The following is a 24,355-nucleotide window of genomic DNA, read 5'->3' on the forward strand; positions in this document are numbered from 1 at the left end:
AACCACCTCAACGCGGATTCAATGGCCGTGTCGTCTTCTTCGGTGTGCGCTCAATCTCTGCTCTCGCCTCTCCAAACAATGCACCTGGTGCCTCCACTCTGATCACGGCTCTCCCAGGATGCTAAGCCAACTCCTTCTTCCTCCTAAAAATGTGCAACCTCTCCTGTGCACTCCCTTTCTTTTGCCTCTCAAGATGCGCAAGCCCCCTTTCATAATGCGCAACCTGCCTTTCATCACTCCACTTCTCTCTGACTTATTTTATCCTCCCCCTCCAGGGCGTAGCCCGCTCCCATGAAATCCGGGAAGGCGGGCCTTCTGCTCGGCTATCTTCTGACGTCACGCCCACCAATCGTACCTTAAGGGCATGACATAACTTGTCAACCTTTGAAGGCGGGGCTTTCTGCCCGTTTGTTGTGGTTGTAGGGACGCGTTCCCCACCTTTATTGCCGATCTTGAAATATAAAAGCATAGGGAAAAATCACAGAAGACAATCACATACTGGGGAACTTATTCTTACTCCCAAGGCTAATTAACACCGCAGCACCCCTCGTGTGGTGACATGTAACACTTAAGCTCAGGTTCCCTACTTACTCGCATTGAGATACTTTCTACTCGTCCACGGACCAAGCAACTCTACGCAATGCTATTCCCTATTGAATTCTTCCATCCACCTCCACAACCATAACAAAATATATGGATATATATATATATATATATATATATATATATATATATATATATATATATACATACATACATACATACATACATACATACATACATACATACATACATACATACATACATACATACATACATACATACATACATACATACATACAGACATGTGGAGTGTGACGAGCACTCCCCCGATCTCCATTGGGCATTGTCCTTCACCAAAGCGTCACCTCCAATCCAGAGGTTTCGGCCTGCCCACTCTGTCAAACAGACAAAGATTTCATCGTCAACATCAGTTGAACAACAAACTGTACCGCCGATCCAGATTTCGGGCTTTGCCCTCATCACGATGGCATACCGATAAATATCTAACCAATGATGACCATATTCGTTTGTTTAAACATCAGACACATCTCCTGACTGTTATGATGAGCATCGCCACGGATGATGTCTCACACGGCAAAACCTCATAATCCGCAAAGAACAACCGCACGTCTGCCATGCAGACAATTGTTCCCACTAATGCAAACCATTCAACCAGAATGTACATGATATGATTAGCGGGTAAATTGGGGGTTGGGGGGGTTGGGGGGGGGAGTGTGCTTGTCACACTCCACAGGTTTTGATGAATTACCTGCCAATTGCATCATGTACCTTCTGGTTGAATGGTTTGCAATAGTGGGAACAATTGTCTGGGTGGCAGACAAATGGTTGTTTGCGGATTATGCGGTTTTACCATGTGAGACATGATTCACGGTGATACTCACCATAACAGTCAGGTGTCTGATTTTATTTGTGCATACGAGGTGTGTTCAAAAAGTATCCAACCTTAATTTTTCGTGCGTAAACAAATGAAGCTAGGGAGGCACGGTTTGGTGCACGTATGTAGGCGATCCTAATCCGTATGCGTGAATATTTTCCTACCTGCAGAAGCTGTCAGTCGCCGGCAGACCGCTGATGAGTGAGTAAGTGTAAGTGAGCGACGTCGGATTTTCGTTTTGGACAATATGACGGAAAAACTTGAACAAAGCTGCTGCATCAAATTTTGTGTAAAGCTTGGCGATTCCCAAGTGGAAATGATCCGCAAGATTCAACAGGCCTTTGGGAACGAAGCAATGGGCACCACACAGATAAAAGAGTGGTACAACCGCTTCAAAGATGGTCACGCATCAGTGGAAAGTGAAGCACGTTCTGGTAGGCCCTCAACATCCCGAAATGAGATCGTCATTGACCAAGTGAGGACCCTGCTGATGCAGGATCGTCGAATCACGATCAGAGAACTTGCAGACGAGGCGGGCGTCAGCATTGGATCTGTTTATTCCATTGGGACTGAGAATTTGGGCTTAAGGAGAATCTCAGCGAAGTTCGTGCCAAAGCTGCTAACGATCGAGCAGAAGCAACTCCGTTTGGAGATCGCACAGGACATGCTGGAGACTGTGAACAGCGATCCCAACTTCTTCAACACAGTGATCACTGGCGATGAGACCACAGTGATCCGTTATTTTGTCAAAAACGAAAATCCGACGGCGCTCACTTACACTTCCTCACTCATCGGCGGTCTGTCGGCGACTGACAGCTTCTGCAGGCAGGAAAATATTCATTCATACGGATTAGGATCGCCTACATACGTGCACCAAACCACGCCTCCTGAGCGTCATTTGTTTACGCACGAAAAATTAAGGTTGGATACTTTTTGAACACACCTCGAATATATAAATAAGGAAATTTAACACAGGTGGAGGCCATTCAGCCCATCATGCCTGTGTGAACACCATACTAATTTATCTACACAAGATCCAAGGAAGAATGCAAAAAAAAAAAAATTGCCTTTACTCTGTCTACTCTGTTGAACAATTAATCTGCAATTATTTTATCTCTCCCTTTCATTATCTTATACATCTCCATCATATCTCCTCGTAACCGCCTTCTTTCTTGTGTATAAAGCCCTGTCTCCTTCATCCGCTCCTCATAGCTGAATCTAGCTAGTCCCGGAATCCATTTAGTAGCCCTGCGCTGACCCCTTTCTATGGCATATATGTCCTTCCTGATTTGTGACCAGAACTGCACACAATATTCTAGATGTGTCCCTCATTAAATTCCTGTACAATGTTAACACCACCTCTTTTGATTTATAATTGATTCCCCTCCGAATACAATGGAAAACCCGATTTGCTTTACCTATAGCTACCTGGCACTGTCTGCCTGTTTACCTCCTATATATATATATATATATATATATATATATATATATATATATATATATATATATATATATATATATATATATATATATATATATATATATATATATATATATATATTACCACCCCCAGATCCTTCTCCTGTGTGACATGTTCCAAAATTACTCCTTGCATCCTGTAATCTCTATTTTCCTTGTTATTTCCCATCCCCAACACCTTACACTTGCTCAGGTAAAATTCCCTCTGTCAATCTTTGCCCAATCTATGCAAGTGTCAATACTTTCCTGAATCTGATCATTACCCCCCTCTGCTCTCCATCTTATCTCCATGCTTTGTGTCATCTGCAAATTTGAAAAGCTTACTCTTTACCCCATTATCCAAATCGTCAATGTAAATAATGAATAGTAATGGTCCGAGTACTGATCCCTGAGGTACTCCGCTACTTTCATCCCCCCAGCAAGACATCTTCCCACTCACAGCCACTCTTTGCTTCCTACCACTAAGCCAGTTTTCAATCCAATTAGCTTCCTGACCAGCCACTCCACAAGCCCTCACTTTGGCTAACAACCTCCGATGTGGTACCTTATCAAATGTCTTCTTGAAGTCTAGATATACTATGTCCACTGCCTTTCCCTCACCCACCCAATCAGACACTGCTTCATAGAACTCTAAAAGATTTGTTAAACAGGAACTACCTTTGGTAAACCCATGCTGACTACCTTTAATTAGTTTGTATTTGTTTAAATGGTTCTTCATCTGGTCCTTAATTAATGTCTCCAACACCTTCCCCACAACTGAAGTCAAGCTAACGGATTTATAGTTTTCCAATTCTTCTCTCGATCCTTTCTTAAATAGTGGTGTTACATTTACTACTCTCCAATCCTCCGGTACTTGTCCTGACTCCAGGGAACGATTGAAAATATTCGTTAACATCTCGCTTATGTTCTCAGCCACCTCCATCAATACTCGGGTGCATATTATCTGGACCCGGAGCCTTATCTACTCTTAGATTACCTCGCTGTTACTTTACTTCCTCCACTCCAACCTGGATCTTCTGTAAAAAGTCCTTCCTCACCATCTTGATAGATACTCTCAGCTATTGGTAATTCTGACTGTTTTTGTATAAAAGTTGAAGAAAAATACCTGTTTAATAAGCCTGCCATCTCACTTTCATCACGAACCACTCTCATGGTGCTATTCCTCAATGGGCCAACACTGGTCCTAACCTGTTCTTTTCCCCGATATACTTAAAGAAAGCCTTGCTATGATGTTTAATATTCTTAGCCATGTCCTTCTCATACTCTCTTTTAGCTTGCCGAGTTATTTTCTTCACTTGCCTCTGTTTACTCCGATAGTGATATAAATCTAACTCCAGTCCTGTTATTTTAAACGTAATAAATACCTTTTGCTTCTCCTTAATCATGTTCCTTATCTCACTATTCAACCACCCTGGCCTCTTTCTGCTTCTAGTTTTCCACCTCATTGGAATGTACTTACCCTACACTCTACATATTTGTTCCTTAAAGGTTTCCCATTTTTCTGATGCTGATTGTCCTGTTATTAGTCTCCCAATCTACATCACCCAATTCTCTCATACCCTCAAGGTTTGCCTTCCTGAAATCTAATAGCCTTACCCTACTATCCTGAACTCTAACCCATATATATATATATACACACACATACACACACACTCATTGTACAAAACATTAGGAACACCTTCCTAATATTGAGTTGGGTTAGCTATTAGGGTTAGAACCTTTTGCCCTCGGAACAGCCTCAATTCGTCGGGGCATGGACTTCACAAGGTGTCATAAGCATTCCATCAGGATGTTGGCCTATGTTTACTCCGATGCTTCCCACAGTTGTCAAGTTGGCTGGTGGTGGATCTTGACTCTGAATAGCTCATTCCATCTCATCCCACAGATGCTCAATTGGATTAAGATCTGGTGATTGGGCAGATCACTGCAGTAAGCTGAATTCACTGTCATGTCTGTAGACCCATTCCTAGACAATCCTATCCTTGTGGCAATGGGGCATTATCCCTGTTGAAGAAATCCATTCGCAGATGGATACACTGCTGCCATGAAGGGATGCACCTGATTGGCAATGATGTTCAGATATCCTGTGGCATTCAAACTTTGCTCCACTTTTATCAAGGGACTCAATGTGTACTATAAAAGCACACCCCACATCACCACCACCACCAGCCTGCAATGTTGACACGGCATGATGGATGCATGTACTCATGTGGTTTTCTCCATACCCTAGTCCTCCCATCAGTATGAAACAGCAGGAACGAGGATTCATCACACCAGGCAATGTTTTTTTCCAATCCTCCAGTATCCAGTGTTTTTTGTTCCTTAGCCCAATGCAACCACAGGTTATTGTTTTTTGCTGAAAGAAGTGGAAATCTTTATGGTCGTCGGCTGCCCTACCCCATTTGTGGCAATACACGACGAGTTGTCCATTCTTTTATGGGTCTTTCAGCACCAATGTTGTACTGGACTGTCAGTTGACTAACTATAGCCCGTCTGTTGCTCTGCACAATTTGGGTCAACCTCCTTTGGCCTCTTTCATGAATGAGCTGTTTCCCACCACTGGTCTGCCATTGGCTGGATGTCCTTTGGGTGGTGCACTGTTCTTTATACACACAGAAAACTGTTGAGCATGAAAAACCCAGCAGCATTGCAGTTCCTGACACACTCAAACCGATGTGTCTGGCACGCACTACCATACCCCGTTCAAAGGCACTTAAATCTTGTTTTGCCTATTCACCCTCTGAATGATGCACATACACAATCCACGTCTCAATCGTCTCGAGGCTTAAAAATCCTTTTTTAACCTGTCTCCTCCCCTTCATCTACACTGATTGAAGTGGATTTAGCAGGTGCAATCAATGAGGGATCACAGCTTTCACCTGCATTCACCTGATCAGTCTATTTCATGGGAAGAGCAGGTGTTCCTAATGTTTTGTACACTGAGTGTATATATAAATATTGATTTTTAAACCACAACCCCGAGGATGCCAGTCCAGTATCCTCACCACTTTTCCACTCGACTGTACCCTTCCTAGTGTGTGTCTAAATACTCATAAATGTTAATTGTGAGCATAGCACAACTTTCCATGTTCATGTATGTGTTGGCACATGGGTGTTGCTTTAAAACAAAACCAAAAAAAGGAATAAATCCACAAAGTGTAAATGCAATGATATTCTGAAGACATTGCTCAGAAACATTGCATTTTCTCTTCTAATGTTTTCTGAAACCCAGGTAGAACAGTGTATACAAAGTAAAGTACATGTATTTGGTGTATGCTCTCATTCAGATGATTAGAATTTGATTTGTAGAAGATGTTTATAACTTTAATCTCAGTGTCAACGGCTCATGGAGGAATGTGTGCAGGTATCAAATGCAAGCGAAGAACATTAAAGGATGTCGTACTTTTTAAACGAATTGCAATGACATTAGTATGCAAAGGATAAATCAACAATTTACATGGAATTTTGTCTCGGGATCCTATTATCATGAATGTTGTGCCCAGATGGCAATTGAGAAACAAGCCAACTTGCTTAAGAGAAAGGGTGGTATAATGTCATTTATTGGTATTATGTCGATTGAGTTGAGGTTTCTTTGCTTTTCCATTTATACCTGCCCCCCCCCTCCCCACTATATTTTTTTTTTTATAGATTCGCTTTGCAACTAAATGTCGTTGCCACACGGACCCTGCTTGGACTTGCACGCCGCATGTCCAACCTGGAAGTGTTTGTACATACAAGCACAGCGTATTCGAATTGCAACCGACGTTACATTGAGGAGACCGTTTACGCACCACCTGTGGAGCCCCTGAAGCTTCTTGACACAGTGCAGTGAGTTATTTTTTTTTCATGGAAAATGTGCCTTCATCTACATAGGTGTTCTTGGTACACTGCCGATGATTTGACTAAATGCCTCTCATATAATTTTTGACTTTATCTTTGTACCATTTGTAAGAAATCTGGCACCCATGTGTGAATATTACCTTTGTTGTCATTTGTGAGTAAGAAACGCACAAGTACATAATTCGGTCGATCTTCACGCGAGTCGATGATGGCTAAAGCAAATGTTTGTTTTTCTTTCAAGCCTGGTGATGTTTGATTATGGATTGCATCTTGATCTCACTTGTATGTACGTTGCAAAATCATGCACAATTTTATTCTCATGAAAAACAGTACTAGATTCTGCCTGCCAAAGTGGTGGGAAGAAAGGGTATTTTGTAATGTGATGCTGTACTTTGACTATTTTGGCATCTTCCATTGTTTTTACGTAGGTGGTTGGAGGAAGGAATCTTGGAGGCCATCACACCCCGCCTCATCGGAGATCAGCCCAACACATACACTTACACCAAGGCGCTGGCCGAGGCTGTTGTCCAGCAGGAATCTAGCAATGTAAATGTAGTTATTGTAAGGCCATCAATTGTTGGGGCAAGTTGGAAAGAACCATTCCCGGTGAGTTGTATCATTCATGTGTTTGTGTATATATATATATATATATATATATATATATATATATATATATATATATATATATATATTTTTTTTTTTTTTTTTTTTTTTTTTTTTTAATGAGCTGTTATGATGGGCACTTCAGATGTGAGACGATTGCATTTCTCATTTATCGTTCGTTTTTGCAAGCAATTGAATGATAATTGAAAAATCGTTTGGGAACTCTCATTTATGTCTTGCAATTATTTGCATTTTTCACAGCAAAGCTGCACAAGTCTGTATTGCCTTTCACTAGAAACGCAATTTTACACATTCAATTAATCATCAATCCAGTGCCTTATGTGCTATAATAGGCCTATTCCTCAACATTCATTTTCTATCAGTTGGTGAAATTGTCCTCCCCCATCTTCTGCCTTCAATGATCAATACCAAGTTTACAATGCAGATCCAAAAGAGCAAAAATATTATAGTTAGTATGTGGTGTATTTTAAGTGTGTACAATTGGAATGCGAGTACGTCTATAAAACAAACCCTGGCAAAATCGTTGATTGCTCTTTGTAGTTTTCAACTGTTTATGTTTCTATCCTGAAATAAGTACAGGATATTAAATATTGTAAATTTTCACGCTTAAAATGTGAAAAAAACTTTGCTTTTAATTGTAATGTATAGTTTTTTTTTTTTTTAAGTGATCTAAGGCTTATGGAACCAGCCTCGGTGGTGTAATAATAATAGCAACTGCTCTGAGTATGGGTGGTCGTTGGTTCAAACCCGTCTGAGTCATACCAACGACTTTAAAAATGGTATTTGCTGCTTCCTTGCTTGACGTTCGGCATTTTAAAAGGATAGAGCACAGACAAACAACCCTATGAAGGCAATGGCAAACCACCCAGTATAATTATTGGCAAGAAACTGCTTCGGCAGCACCAAAACTCTGTAAATATTACGGTGCAGTACATCCAGGCTTATGGAGGTTTTTTTTTCATAAATTGCATGTAGGACAAAGACACGAGTAAACATCAATGCATTTGTTTTTTCTTCTTTCTATTTCTGCACATTTTAAGGTTCTTTAAAGACCAACACACACACACACACACACACACACACACACACACACACACACACACACACACACACACACACACACACACACACACACACACACACACACACGTACACATACTTTATTCTCAGATGAACACAACCATTGCCCTTGGGAGAAGTACCTTTTGGGAACACATTTGGTGCTGGTGATGCCATCTTGCAGAGAACAAGAACATACTTGCAGAGAGAAAAGCACCTCTGGAGGTGCTTTATTCTCTGCAGTCAGTGGGGAATTATTGTCAGGGATAAACCTCCCTCCCTCCCCACTGCTTCTTCCTGACCACCCCACCCCAAAGCACTCTGCAAGGTCTGTAATAAACTTGTAAAACATATCAATAAGTAGCAGCTCAAACTCATGATTAAAATGTCTGAAGAGAGCTCCTTTTTTTGATGACAAGTTTATTACTGATGATTTCAAAGAAAGAAAGACAGAGATAAGTAATCAACCATTAACTTGGGAAATCTTTGAGGTCAGCAGTTTATAAAATGTTTTCAAATGACAATGTAAATTTATGAGAAATGTATGAAAAAGTCTCATATTGTGAGGGAGCTGTTGAAGGAGTGTCTGGAAGTGGTTTTAACATGAGTAAAATAATATTTGTTGATTTACATGTATTAAAATCCACATCAAGTTACATAGTTTTTTTTTTTTTTGTTAAAATAATTAATGATAAGCTGTAATAAATATAAACAATAATGAAAAATGCTTCTAATGGTCAGTTATTGCATAAATTCATCTTGCTGATTATTATGTTGAAAGAGTAAGTATACTGTTTATGAAAATGAATTGCATATGTAAGAAATAATGTTTCCTGTTAAAACTTGGATATAAGTAAGTTTGAAGATGAAAATATTTCAGTAAATGTGTATTGCCTAACGTTTCCAAATGAAGTTTTTTTTTTTTTTTTTTTTTTTTTTTTTTTTTTTTTTTTTTGAGGGTTTCTCATAAAAAAGTTCATTTAAAAAAAAGTTTCAAAACAACTACAGTACATGTCGACTTTCACTTTTCAATAGCTTTTTAGGGAAATCTCATTGTGTCAAAAAATCTTTCACGATTAGCTATTTCACAAACGTCAAGATTTTCCGAGAGACTGTGAGGGCCATAAGATTTTCTGAGAATATTAGCAACTCATTAAAGTTTGGTTTGTTAATTGTAGCTTTAAGACTTGCATCCAGGATTTGTATAATTTCACAGCTCGTCTCTCTGACATTTTCCCTCGTGTTTTCAAATGCATCAATTTGTAATATTTTTCAGTCATTGTCTTCTGCCGTTGTTTAAGCGTGGATAAATTAACGTTTAGTTTCTGCAGCTTCTCTTCTCACTGTCGCCACAGGGATGGATTGACAATTTCAATGGTCCCAGTGGACTTTTCATTGCCGTAAGTGATAATTTTTTTTGTTTATTTGTTTTCTTCCTGTGACAGGCTATATACAGGTATGTTTGCATTCTGCTTTAACTGTGTTGAATTTTGCATTTTTACCCTGTACACATGAAGTGAAGAGTGGGGTGAAGCAATTGGTTCACTTCTGTCTCTCTGTCTGTCCATCCATCCACAAACAGCAGTTTATGATCGAGGAACCACTTGATTTCAATTGAATGTTATATTTTGAACACGAATCGGAAAATGAACAATCGTTTAACAGTGCATTGGCTCTGGATTTGTCTCGATCGCACGTGCTCAGAGAGGAGTGAGATGATATTTTTACTCTGTCTTGCCTGTCTGGCAGTCAAACAAGATTGAAAATCATTCCAAACAGCAAACTTACTGACATGAACACTGACAACTGGACAAATGTCCCGAACTAGTTTCTTTTTTACTCCCTTGGACTGTGTTCAAGTAATGGTGGCTTCGCGTGCACGGTAACCACAAGAAGCACACATGATCCTTAGTCCTCATTTAAATAAACAGGGTTTATTCCCCTTTTACAAATACCAGGGGAAGAATGGAACATGGGGTTGGGCTATGACGCTGAGATTAGGGGGGGGTGTGGGAGGGGAACACGGGTTCACAATAGATAATTATTTACAAGGAAACTAAGGTGCTACACTAGACTCAAGCATAGACGGGGAGAGGAATGAGAACCAGATGAGGCGTAATTTCTTGTGGAGGTCGTCGAAGAAGTGGTCGTCGAACCAGCCATAAACCCACAATGAATTGAGCGATGAAGCGGGCACACGAGCAGCGACAAAGCAGGAACACAAGTGGGAGCCAAACCAGGGAGACAAGCAGTCACATCGGAGGCAATTGAAAAAGAAAAAAAAGAAAAATAAAAAACCTCCTCCCAGAAGAGTGAAAAACCTGAAGAGACCTCAAAACTCCTTTCTCTTTCTCTATCTTTCTCCTTTTCTCCTTTTTCCTTCTTGAAGACCCCTCCTCACTTCCTCTTACTCTCTCTGGATGAAACCCCTCACAAAACTCCTCCCCTCTCTTTTCCAAGGCCTCACCGGCACCTCTGCTCAAAATTACAGAAGGTTTCACAGACAAATCCTTTACATTAAACACTAGCTATTTATTGGACAATGCATCACCCTTCATGTGCACATTTAAATTTAAACAGGACAATTCTTGAGCTAACTTTGGAAAAAACCCAGAGGCGGATTAAGATTTTTATTGGGGGGGGCCCTGAGCACAAAAAATATTTTGGCCCAAAATAAGAGGATTCCATTTTATTTTGCCCCAAAAAGAAGACTTTATGTTATTTTCGCACTCGCTTAGCCGATGTTGCTTTCAACTCGACTGCAAAAAAGCCATAGGAATTCCCATGTTTTATTACCTTTTTTCTCCCCTTGGAAAAAAATATGCCATGTTAAGGCGTTCTATTACCAATGAGCTTGCTATCGCTTGCCAAGCCAGCCGTTCCTTATCAACCTTCTCGTTGGAGTGCTTACTTGAGTGCTAAAGCCATTTGGTGAACGCTGTACAAGCTGATAATGGAAAACACCCCGACACTTGCAGGGGTGTGTTCAGTTACCAAGTTTTTATTTTATTATCTTGCCAAAACGAAGTTTTTTGCAAGATATGTTAGTCAGCTTTTTTTTTTTTTTTTTTTTTTTTTTTTTTTTGTTTGTCTGTAATCACATATCGATCACTCTGCAGAGCACAGTTATCATTGGAAATTTTTGTAACTTCGCATATCAGAGGCCTATAAAGGTTCCTTTCAGCGCATAAAATTTTGAAGGTCAAGGTCAAAGGTCAAGGTCACTTTGTCGCAAATCAGGGGAGTCGGCGAAACCCTTATTTTTTGAGTAATTTTGATCGGATCATCTTCAAACTTCATGGGAATATAGTTCATGGTCTGGCGCTGAGCTGATTAATTTTTGGTGGCGATCAGCCTTAACCTTCATGGTTAGTGCTGGAGGTCGAACGTTTTTGACCCCAAGGTCAAATTTTGAAATCTTGGGTACCATATCGTGTAATACCTCAAATTGAACACCTCGATGAGTGCTTTCTATACATGTCAAGTTTGAGACATTATGACGTCATTTGGTGACGTTATGAGGCAAACGCATATTTTTCATGGTTACTCTGTAGAACGATTCTCATCGGAATCTCTCGTAGCAGATATTCCTCAAGGAGTCGCTCCTGGTGGATAGCAGCTCTGTTCACCTCAGTGTGACCTTAAAGAAGTCACACGTGGTCACCTTTTGGCAGGATACAGGTCACCCTGCGGGTGACATTGGTTTTTTTATTTATTTTATTTTTTGTTTATACCGACGAGACTTGAGGAAGAGCTCAAAGATTCTTCTGCAATGCTCGCCAGGTGGCTTAAGCACTCAAGTAAACAGTCCAACAAAACCCTTTTTAAGGAACGACTGGCTTGGCAAGTGAAAGCAAGCTGATTGGTAATTGAACACATCTCAGCACATGTGTAAGACCGAGCACCCTTTTCTGGTTCTGCCTCTCATGTAATAAAAAAGTGAACTTTGGGTGATTTTTTTTTTCACCCTTTTCACTTCTTAATGAACTATTTTTGCTTTTCAGCATCGCTGGGGTCGTTTTGATTCATCTTTGGGACAGATACTCTGATTTCATAAACAGCAACGTTATGCCGTGCGCAAGGGTTCATCTATTTACTAATGAGCGGTTGTTTTGTGATTGTACAATAAATTGTAGTGTGGATTTGGAAAACAATATCAGTATGTATTAACATGAGGAATTGCACAAATTTTGTGATTATCGTTGCATTTGTAAACATTAAAAGTAGTTGTTATTCCACTTGCTTTCTCCAATAACCTAACCTCACCTCACCCCCTAATTTTGGAATAATCCTGTCTTGTTAAACATCAGGGAAAACATATTTTAATCGATTAATTATGTCACAGTGCTTTCTTTCATTGCGATAGAGCATTCCCTTTGCACTGTGTTGATCACCATTAACAAGTTGATATGTTTTGTGGGAAATGTGAAACCCCACCCTCGGGGTCCGGTCTCGAAAAATTGTGAACCACGATTGGTTGTGTGGGGCCCCACGTTATTGCATGGGTTGCATGACCCTCATGCTATCTCTGCCCAGGACCCACGTTGAGCTCAGGGCTTTGGACACGAGCCCTGCATGCTCGTGCATTAATCCTCCACTGGGAAAAACCACACAAAAAGTTGTAATGCTGCAGCTTTCAACAAGGCAGCAAAGTATACTAAATGTCACTCCCCCCCCCCTCCCTATCCCCCCATCCCTTCTAAGTTTTCATTTAAGATCTCAGGAAGCCAAATATATTCTTTATGTGTGTATTCTTCAACTTGACAATTATTTTTAAGATTATGAATTTTTTGTTTTTAAAACAGCCATTGTTAAATTGTGAAAGGGTCCTCGTTTTGCTCGCACCTTGTGGAAGTCAAAGCAAGTGTCTCAACATAAGTTAAGTAATTATGGTTTCCCTTAAGCCCAAGAACATTAGGCAAGTGTCATTGAATTATGTTGCAAGTGGATATCGGAGGTTACTTGATATAAGAGATTTGAAAATATCCCACCACGAAAAATTAACTTGCGATGCTGTTTGTAGAAATCACCATTTTCCACACGCAATCATGAAGGAATGGATCCTGCTCAACTTGGCACAGATGTTATGATAGTTTCCTGTGCGTTTTTGTTGTGTTATTGTAGTTTGTTAGTTTCCTGTTCGCCATTGTTGCACATTTTTTTTTCAGCAGTGGGTGAGTCTCCAGATGTCATTGGGACAGGTTTTTGAAAAGAGAACTTTTTGACTCAACCTCGCAGGCATTTTGATTATCTCCATGTTGGCACAACCAATTTTCATAAAACTGATACTCAGTATTAAATGATCTTTTAGTATTTGGGTTAAAGCTTGTGAAATTGAAGGCAATTCCTTTTAGATTCCACAGTACTTAACTTTGCAAAAAGAGCAAGCCTTTATGTGCTATGACTGATTTGGGATAGAATTTAGAATTCAGCTGCAATCGAAGCACTAAGTCAGTGATGTAGTGATGCCAATAAATAATGATTCCATATTGATTTCGAGTCCAACATGCATGCCATAGAAGATAGATGGGTAGCTTGAGAGAGAAAACTAAGAATGTCAGCCAGGTCTCTGTGGCATGTGTAGCATTTCATGATTATCAGAGACTGCTACCATTTGGAAAGATCAGGTTTTTTGGTAACTGCTAATATAGCTTTTTAAGAGGAACATCATACATACCAAATTGGTTATTGTGTCAAGGTAAATTTAGTGCTGTAACTCCGAAGCAAAAACTCGGTTCAGATCTGGCTCGGAAATTTTTAGAGCCTGACCGATGCCAGATTTTTTTTGGGTCCGATGCCGATAACGATTTTGGGTCGTCCGAGAACACATATCACATATTGGTCAGGTCAGATTAGATCTGTGACTTGATACAGGTACCATGTAAATCTATACTGACCTGTTTCATGATGGGGTTGTCGGCGACGAAACCGTCTCCCCCACCAAGTTTCTTGGTGAGGAGGGTGTATGATATGGACACCCAACAGGATGAAGAACAAAACCTGTCAAAGGGCAATGGAGCTCCTTGTGAGCCAATGGCCATCCATATTGAGTGCCCAACTGTGTCTGCAGATGTCCTCCTGCTGTTGGATTACTTCTTATTAGGAGGTTGGTGGCAGGATTTGCTCTCCGGCCACCGTAAAACCCTTCATTCCGCAAAATTCTAAGCATAAAAAAAATCTGAAAACCCACTCCATGAGAGTACCTGCTGTGCAGCTTCCCTTCACAGGGCAGGTCACCCGATGACAGGATTGGGCAAAGCCTTCGGGACCCCCAATCTTTTATGATAGGAGGGAAACCACGGGGTAATCTTTCTGGGTCAGATTGCGGTCATGTGTGTCGGGGTGGTGCTAGGTGTTGTCCACCAGACGGCGGTCTCCTTAGGTTAACCTGAGGCAATCCCTTTGGGTGGGTGCCTGGAATATCCTATCCTGGAGAGAGGATGATCACCTCTCTCTGTTACCATCTGAGCTCAAGCGTTTGGACATCGGTGTTGCAGCATTCTCTGAGGTTCGGAGCACGGATTGCGGCGAGATCATGGCGAGTGGTTACACCTACTCTTAGTCTCTTCGCTCTGATGGTTGCCATGCCCAAGGAGTTGCTGTTGCTGTGTCCAATAAGCTGACTCCAATGATAATTGAGGTAACACCGATCAAAGAGTGTGTTTTGAGATAAGGGATTCGTCCTTGGGTGTCATTTCCCTGGTCTCTGTATGTGCTCCGACTGAGGTGAGTGATTTCACCGTGAAGGATACATTCTATGCCACACTCAAGTCTGTGGTTGATCAGTGCCCCAGGTGTGATACTCTTCTCGTCTTGGGGGATTTCAATACATCGACTGGAACTGATAGGGATGGTTATGAGACGTGTGTTGGTCCCCATGGGTCTGGAACTGTGAACCAGAATAGCATTAAATTCCTTGACTTTGCGAGAAGTCATGGACTTAGGGTGGCTGGTTCATGGTTTCAGTGCTCACAGGCTCATCGGTGGACTTGGAATTCCATTGCTGGCAGTGTGGCAAAGGAGTTTGACAATGTGCTCGTTGATGGTTGATCCAGAACTGCAGGGTACACCGGAGTGCTCAGTTCCTCTTTACCGACCACATGCCTGTTGCAGCTGAAATCTGCGAGAATGGTACCATCCCAGTCGAGGTTGGATGTTGGCAAGCTCAAGGTTGAGAGGGTAGCTGAGGAGCTTGCAAACAGGCTGAGTGGGGATTTGGGGTGGGGGGTGTGGGTGCTTTGGGGAATCCTGAAGAGTTGTGGAGTTCTTCAAGACCACCATCCTTTATGTTGCCAGTGGATCTCTTTGAACGCTTCGTAGGGCAAAGAAGAATTATATCTCTCAAGGGACACTGGATACCACTGATCAGAATAGCAGGGCCAGCTGAGCTGTTCAGGGAGCTGAGGCATAAAACTGCACGTGCATCAAGGGTGGACAAGAAGGCCTATGTGTATGGAATCTGTGAGGGGTTAGACCATCACCTTTGGCCAAGTGATTCTCGTCCTGTTTACAGGGGAATTTGCGCATTGCGTTCCTCCAAGCCCGTCCCTCGGTGTACTGTAGTTAGAGCAGAGGGTGGTAAGCTCTTGACAGAGGAGTCCTACGTGAAGGCCTGCTGGGCCGGTTACTTTAAGTGGCTGTACCTGGCTGATCCACCAGCTGTCGAGTTGGATGTCAGGGGTGTTACAATCCCTATTGCTGACCCTCCAATCAACTGTGGTCCACCTTCGTTTGTGGAAACAGGCTACGGTGAACCGGTTGAAATGGGGTGAAGCTCCTGGGATCTGTGGCATCCATGCTGAACTTCTCAAGGCTGGTGGAAATGCTGGACTCATGTCGTTGCATGCAGTTGTGTGCTGTGCTTGGAACACAGGCATCATCCCAACTGATTAGAAGAGGGGCCTTATTGTCCCTCTCTGGAAAGGGAAGGGTGATTGCCAAGACTGCAACAACGACTGAGGGGTGACGCTGCTCTCATTGCCGGGCAAGGTCTTTGTTCGGATAATTCTTGATAGGGTTCGCCACAATCTGCTTGAGCTCCAGCATCCAGAGCAATCAGGCTTTACACCAAAGAGGTCAACGATTGACTGTATCCTTGCTCTTCGGGTCCTCAACGAACGCAGACGAGAGTTTCGACGGGCTGCTTGCAGCCTACGTTGATCTCTGTAAAGCGTTCTGACGTGATACCATCTCTGACTTATTTCCAGTTTTACTGGAGTTCGTCAGGGGTGTGTACTGGCCCACACTTTTCAGCACTTGTTTGGACTGGATTCTGGGGAGGATGTCTTTGACATCAAGCTGCAGTGCATCATTTGGGAATGTCAAGATCTCTGACCTTGATTTTGCAGATGATGCAGTCATCTTTGTGGAGACTCTAGATTTCCTTTTGGGGGCCCTTGAGATGCTGAAGGAGGAGTCTGAGCCACTGAGATTACAGGTTTCCTGAGTCAAAACTAAGATCCAGGCTTTCAATGACATATTGGATGCTGCTGTCCTGTCTGGACCTGTTTGTGGCGAGGATGTTGAGGTCACGGAGAGATTCACTTGCCTTGGCAGTGATATTCATGTCTCTGCTGGCTGTGAGCCAGAGGTCATCAGACGTCTGGGTCAGGCCTGGGAGTCATGGATTCACTGGATCATGGGGTGTGGCGCTGTCGGTACCGGTGCGGGAGGACAAAAGTCCGAGTTTGCAGCTCCTTGGTTCTTCCAGTCTTGCTGTATGGATGTGAGACTTGGACTCTGACCAGGGATCTGAGATGGTGACTTTATTCCTTTGGTACCATGTCTTTTCAGAGAATCCTTGGCGATCGCTGGTTGGACTTTGTGTCCAATGAGCAGTTGCTGAGAGAGACTCAAATGAGATTTGTTACCTGCATAGTCCGTGAGCATCAGCTGCTGCTGTATGGACACGTGGCTCATTTTCCTGATTCTGATCCTGCTCACCAGATTCTCTCAGCGATAGAGCCTCGTGAGTTGAGGAGGCCAATGGGCTGACCACGTGCCTTGTGGTTGCAGCAGGTTGATCGGCATCTCAAGGAGATGGGGATGGGCCAGACATCTGCCTAGGGGATGGGTAGACGGAGGTCCCTGGAGTACCGGCAGAAAGTGGACGAAGCGACGTGCTGCTTCAGCGCATGTTCCCATTCTTGACTTGACCTGAGTCCACCGATTGCCGATATGTCAACCAATATTTTTCATCGAAGAGTATTTGCTCAAAAACGGATTATTCACAGATCCTTTTATGAAGATATGATATACGCACAACTTTGTCAAAAACTTTACACCTTTCCAGGTGTCGGGTCTGGGAAACCCGAGAAACATAACAAGGTTAACTTTTGAAAAAAAAAGTTTTTTTATTTGTTCTTTTGTGTACAAATTTGAGATTAACGGGTGAGTATTTGCTCAAAAAAGTGATTAATTGATCCTTTTATTTGGAAGATAACCAATTGGTGCAAAAAATAGAATGGAATAAAATTGGTCTTACATTTGCAGAACAGTACGACAAACAACAAAAAGCGATGGGTGTATCACCATGCAACTTCAAAAAAACAAACGAACAGTAAGACTCATAAACTTGGAAAGCTCATGAAACTCGTAAAATCATGAGGATAAGAAGAATAAGCTTACCTTTGCCAAAGGGATGGAAGCAGTAATCCGATTTCAAAGATTCGCCAACAATTCACCAACCAACGGTTTTTGGGAAACAAAACTATGGTTAAAATAAATCTGGTCTCCCAGATCCGAGGACTGGAAAGGAAGGCGAGTGTTAAGAATGAAACTTTTCCCTCAAAATGAAATTTAATTTTTTTTTTTTTTTTACCATTTAATCATTTATAACTAAATTGTAGGAGGCAATTGGATGAGTTCATGTACAAGAATACAAGGAAGTTCATGCAAAGAAAAAAAAAATTACATAACATAGTGATAGCACAACAAAAATCATTCTGGGTCGGTCTCCTGGACCCAGTCCTGCATCTTGAGAGTTAAGCACGCGCTGCCATTTAGATTCACGAAAATCCAAGCTTGCGTACATACGTATGGCCGTGCTTGATCTGCACTGCATGCATGACGCATCATGTGACGTGCGTGCAGGTAACGCACATCAGGTTCGATTCATTCCCCATACACTTTCGACTGGTATCATCAGATCGTCTTGCATGCCCACAGCATAAAAACTTGAATGGGATTCGCTTTCACATAAACGGCACATTTGCACGAGCATTTAGTGAAACACAGTACTCAAGATTAGAAGGAGACCTCAAGTTGTAACAAGAAGAATAATTATGTAGATTGTGCAGGTTATAATACAAGTGAGTCAGATGTGATTAAGGAAGGCCAACGTTCGTTTTTAAACAATTTTTATTTCTTGCGAATTCACCTAAGAGTAATCAATAAATGCTTCTAAAAATGTTGACTTTTGTAATCTATTTTGGGGGGTGGGGGGGTTCAGGGTGCGTACACATCCAACGGCCTGATATAATGCATCAGGGCACACTGGTGGCATAAATGCCAATACCGATGTTTTTTTAAAAAGCCGAGTATCGGCTCGAGTAATTTTGGAAAAAAATATATCGGATAAATATATTTGGATAAATTTGCAAATCCTTTTACTTTGTAAAAATAAATAAAAATTGTACACGTGGTCAATTATTATCATTGTGCTAAGTTTTGAGGCCTTGGTTCATTGGTTGCCAGTTTTACTTAATCAATTGTACGTATCTATCAACTACATTTTTTTTTTTTGTGTGCTCTGACACTAATTTCTCTAAAAAAAAAAAAAGGGATTTCAATTATCTCTTTTTTTTTTTTTGTAGAGTGAAAAATTCCACTTGTACAATGCTTCATTTCATGTAACGGTAAAATATCAGTTATTTTCCGAGTTGACAGTCAAACCAAGCGTGACTCAGACTCAGCATAGAAGCGCAACTCGCCAAATTCGAGCTCGGGTACAACACCATGTAAATGGTTATGGTGACTTGTGAATATTCATCCTACCACCAATACACCACTTTTCTTTCTCTCCGGTGTGTTATAAAGGCTGGGAAAGGCATCCTGCGCACAATGCGAGCCAGCAATGATGCTGTTGCTGACCTTATTCCAGTTGACGTCGTCGTCAATGTGATGCTTGCAGCTGGCTGGTACACTGCTGTCAACAGGTACAACAGGTGATTTCTGCATCATTTTAAAATTCAGATGGGACAAAATAAGTGAATGCCATTGTTTTTTTTTATTTGTGCAGTGACTTCAAGGAAGTATTCACATCCTCAACTTTTGTCACATTTTGTTGTGTTACAGCCTCAATTTAAAATGGATTGAATTTTAAAAATTTTTGTCACCAATCTACACCAAATACCCCATCATGACAAAATGAAAACATGTTTAGAGAATTTTTAACATTTTAATGAAAAAGGAAAAGCTGAAATGTATTGTGCCAATAAGTATTCAACCCCTTTGCTGTGATACTCCAAATTGAGCTGAGGTGCATCCAATTTCCTTTGATCATCCTTGAGATGTCTCGCCAACTTTATTGGAGTCCACCTGTGGCCAATTCAATTGATTCGACGTGACTTAGAAAGAAATACACCTTTGTTTATATGGTCCCACAGTTAACAGTGCATGTCAGAGCAGAAACTCAAACATGAAGACCAAGGAACTCTACGTATAAATCTGAGATATAATTGTGAAGAGGCATAGATCTGGGGAGGGGTATAAAACCATTTCTAGACTGTTGAAAATTCCTCACAGCACATTGAGCTCCATCATTAGGAAATGGAAAAAATATAGAACTATCCAGACTCTTCCTGGAGCTAGCCATCCGACCAAACTGAGCGACTCGGCAAGAAGGTTCTTGGTCAGGGAAGTGACCAAGAACCCAATAACCACTATGACATAACTGCAGTTCCTTCACTGAGATGGGAGAACCTGCGGTAAGGACAAGAATCTCTGTCACACTTCACAAGTGTAGGCTTTATGGGAGAGTGGCCAGACAGAAGCCACTCCTGAACAAATATCACATGACAGCATGCCTGGAGTTTGCAAAGAAGCACTTGAAAGACTGAGAGCATTAGGCAAAAGATTCTATGGTCTGATGAGGTGAAAATTTCACTCTTTAACCTGAATGCAAAGCGCTATGTCTGGCGGAAACTGAACACAGCTCATCACCCACCTAACACCATCCCTTCCGTGAAGCATGGTGGTGGCAGCATAATGCTATGGGGATGCTTTTCAATGGCAGGGACTGGGAGACTTGTAAGGATAGAGGGAACAATGAATGGTGACAGATACAGGCAAATCCTTGAGGAGAACCTACTTCAGAGTGCAAAAGACCATAGACTGTGGTGAAGATTGATGTTCCAACAGGTCAATGACCCCAAGAATACAGCCAAAGCGACACTGGAATGGCTTCAGAACAAGAATGTGAAAGTCCTTGAGTGGCCCAGCCAAAGCCCAGACTTAAATCTCATTGAGAATCTGTGGAAAGACTTGAAGATTGCTGTTCACTAACACTCTCCATCCAACTTGACAGAGCTTGAGCAAATCTGCAAGGAAGAATGTGAGAAAATCCCCAAATCCAGATGTGCAAAGCTGATACAGATCTACCCAAGAAGACTTGAAGCTGGAATCGCTGCCAAAAGTGCTTCTACAAAGTGTCGAATCGGAGGGTTGAATACATATTGATGCAAGACATTCCAGCTTTTTATTTTAAATTAATTTCTAGAAATTAAAAAAAACATGTTTTCACTTTGTCATGATGGGGTATTTTATGTGGATCGGTGACGAAAAATTTAAATTTATTCTATTTTAAATTCAACTTGCACGCGCAAGCATGGAAATGGCCGTAAAATGATGATGATGATGAATACAACAAATGTGACAAAAGTCGAAGGGTGTGAATACTTTCTGAAGGCACTGTATATGCTAAGTTTTCACAATTTACCAAGAGGTGTTCTTTATTAATCGTGTCAATTCTTTATTGAAGTAAATTTTGGTACAAATTCTGTTTCTCCTTATTTTTTGCCTTCCTTGTTTCATGTAAAGTGGTTAGATCTGGTATACAAGTTGACACTGTATAATCCTCTGAGCTATCTAATCTGTGCTCAGATCTAAGCACAGGTACAAACACTGTCATCCTGGTATTTCGCAGGCAGGGCGAGGCATTGATGTGTGTGCTGATTCTTGGATGGATGTCGAACTTGGTGTTCTGTTTGTCAGCATTAATTGGTGGATATTAATGAAGCCATAGTGTCCTTCGAGAAGAGAAGGCAAGCTATTGCCGGCACCCTGGCTAAAACACCCCTGGCTAAAACACCACCCGGCACCCTCTCTTCCGGTTCTGGGTATGCAGCAACGGCAGGTTCTCTCAGGGGTCTCTGCTGACTTTCTTAAAGTTAAGTTTCTGGTTGTTATCTGTCCCGTTTTAACTGTTTATTTTCGAAGCTACATGTTACTGTGTGTTCCTAGTTCGGTTTTGTTTCAAAAATCGTGCTATTTTTGTGAGTTTTCATTGACCTTGTCTTACCAGGTTCCTTGAGGCCTACCCATCCTTCCCCTCGAGGTGTACGATCGTTTTTATTTGTATTCTCTCCCTATTACATTCAATTCCTATTTTCCCCACTTTCCCAACGCCCCCATCGCTCCAAACTAAACACTCTATTTCTTGTCTTATCCACTCGTGGCTCGCAGACTTCCTCTCCTGTCACAGCCAATGTGTGGCCCTTAATGGAGTTTTCATCCCCTCTTCCTGTCCAGGCTGGAGTTCCTCAAAGCAGCGTTCTAGGCCCTGTTCTTTTTCTGGTTTTCATCAATGATCTCTCCGACTCTCTGGAAAATCCTCTTTATCTCTTTGCTCATGACTCCACCCTCTGCCGTACCATCGGTCATCCCTCAGACCAGCAAGTATCAGCTTCTTCACTCACTGCAGATCTGTGCAAAATCACAAGCTAGTCCGACACGTGGAACATGTCTTTCAATCCGGACAAATCTCACTCTCACTTTATCTCTCCGAAAAGACCGTTTGGACCCCCCCCCCCATCCACTTTCTCAACAATCCTCTGGAAGAAGTCCTTTCTTTCAAGCTTCTGGGTCTCACTATCTGCCATGACCTTTCCTAGGAAAGCCACATTTCCAAACTGGCCTCCAAAGCCAGTTACCGACTTGGAATCCTCCGTCGTGCAAAGTCCTTCCTCGGCCCACCTGAGCTCCTGACCACATACAAAGCTTTCGTCTGCAGCCTGATGGAGTACTGCTCTCCCCTCTGGGTTGGTGCTCCTGCCTCCCATCGTTCTCGCCTTCATGCTGTGGAAACCAAGGCATTTTGGATCATTGGCATCTCCCACAATGAGGTTGAGTCCTTAGGCCTCTCACTCTCTCACCGCAGGCAGGTCGGTGGTCTTTCTGTCTTCTACCGTCTCCTCTCCGGTCTCGCCCCACCTGCTCTGTCTGTGATTTGTCCCCACCCTATTTCCGCAGGGCACTCAAGGTCCGCCAACAACCCCCTTCTGGTAAAACTACCAAATTCACGAATCACTGCTCACCTTCACTCTTTCATTCCTCTGTTTTCCTGCCTTTGGAATAAACTCCCTCACTCTGTTCAATCCCATTCTTCCCTCCAGGCCTTCAAAACAGCTGTTCACCACCATCTCTTATCGTCCCACATCCAAATCCTCGATCTTTTCTTCCCCCGTTAATCCACCCCAAACCCACCTCCTTCAAATTCCCTGCTTTCTTTCCTGAAAGTCTCTGTAATATCCATGTTGTATACTCCATGTTCCCCACCTCATCCCTCTCCCTTCTACAGATCTCCTAATGTCTCTGTTCCCTACTGTTTTGTCCTTCCCACTCCCACCCCTCGACTCATGCCCCCCTTGCTTTGCGTTGCGTGTTAGCTCTCATATGAGCCTCAACAAGGTATACAATATATATATATATATATATATATATATATATATATATATATATATATATACATACACACACACACACACACACACACACACACACACACACACACACACACGGTTCTGGATCTGGAAACCATAAGCATTCAGATGTCCTAAAAGTCAGTTATGTCGTTAAGTATGTGTGTAGTCAGATCCCTTTCTTTTTGTCTAGTGGGAGAATCAAAGGCGTGCGTTGCGATTTCTTTTTAGCTTGGTTATTAAATCTTTACATCCAACGAACCCTCCACCGAACAACCAACAACCATTCCGTTCCCCATCACGATCCACTACCCACCCGCTGTCTTCAAGCACTCTGACTTGCCAAGGCAGGGTCTTGCAGCCGTTCTTTGCCACTTCCACCAACGTTCCTTCCACAAACGTTGTAACTGTTGCACGACGGCCTGTGCAACATTGATACCGTTACTCGTCAAGTATGAACCCGCGTGGAAGACTGGCTGGGGTTTCCCGGCAGGGGCCGTTGCAGCGTTGATACTGTTATTCGTCGAGTGTGGGCCCGTGTGGAGGAGTGGCTGGGGTTTCCCGGCAGGGGCCAAGGCCCTGTCCCGGAAAGGTGGGCTGTCGGACCTGTCCAATCAGAGGTGGACAGTGAGGTGTGTTCACCAATGCCCCTCCCTGCTGAGGGAGGTCAATAAATTCCTGAGCACTCTGAGGCAGGTGGTCTTTTTGACGTCTTGGAGGGTCTTTTTGAGGTCTTGGAGTCTTTTTGGGGTCTTGGAGAGTTTTTTTTAAAGTTTTTTTTGAAGAGTTTTTGGTGGGCGTCGAGGCGGTGAACGTGACTCTGCTGGCCCTCTACGAGGAAGGGAAAAGCGACCCCGACCCCCCCTCCGTGGACCCCAGCCATTCACCACCCGAGTTCCACCACGAACCTCGAGTCCCACATCTGTGACTGGGGACCAAACCAGCGACCATTGTCAGGTGCCGCGTCACGGAGCATGCCCTTCCTCCGACGGTCAGG

At 42.4% G+C, this 24,355-nt stretch overlaps 1 protein-coding gene across 9 annotated transcripts in view; it reads left to right on the forward strand.

Annotated features, from left to right (window-relative positions):
* Positions 1 to 24,355, forward strand: part of LOC147024307 (fatty acyl-CoA reductase 1-like) — an 88,018-nt gene that overhangs the window by 35,489 nt on the left and 28,174 nt on the right. For 7 of the 9 annotated variants that reach the window (XR_015058955.1, XR_015058956.1, XM_085884054.1 and 4 more), the window contains 4 exons: positions 6,566 to 6,745; positions 7,186 to 7,363; positions 9,796 to 9,840; positions 19,478 to 19,605. Coding sequence is in view for 7 of the 9 variants with exons in the window: in XM_085884054.1 (XP_085740180.1) it covers positions 6,566 to 6,745; positions 7,186 to 7,363; positions 9,796 to 9,840; positions 19,478 to 19,605 (531 nt within the window). In the remaining 2 variants the exon portion in view is untranslated. The remainder of the gene's footprint in view (positions 1 to 6,565; positions 6,746 to 7,185; positions 7,364 to 9,795; positions 9,841 to 19,477; positions 19,606 to 24,355) is intronic. The other 2 variants (XM_085884057.1, XM_085884056.1) reach the window with 1 other exon arrangement.

The sequence above is a fragment of the Eptatretus burgeri genome, chromosome 6 (assembly GCF_056783735.1).
Source record: "Eptatretus burgeri isolate ZD-2024b chromosome 6, Ebu_testis_v1, whole genome shotgun sequence".
In the NCBI taxonomy this organism is placed as follows: domain Eukaryota; kingdom Metazoa; phylum Chordata; class Myxini; order Myxiniformes; family Myxinidae; genus Eptatretus; species Eptatretus burgeri.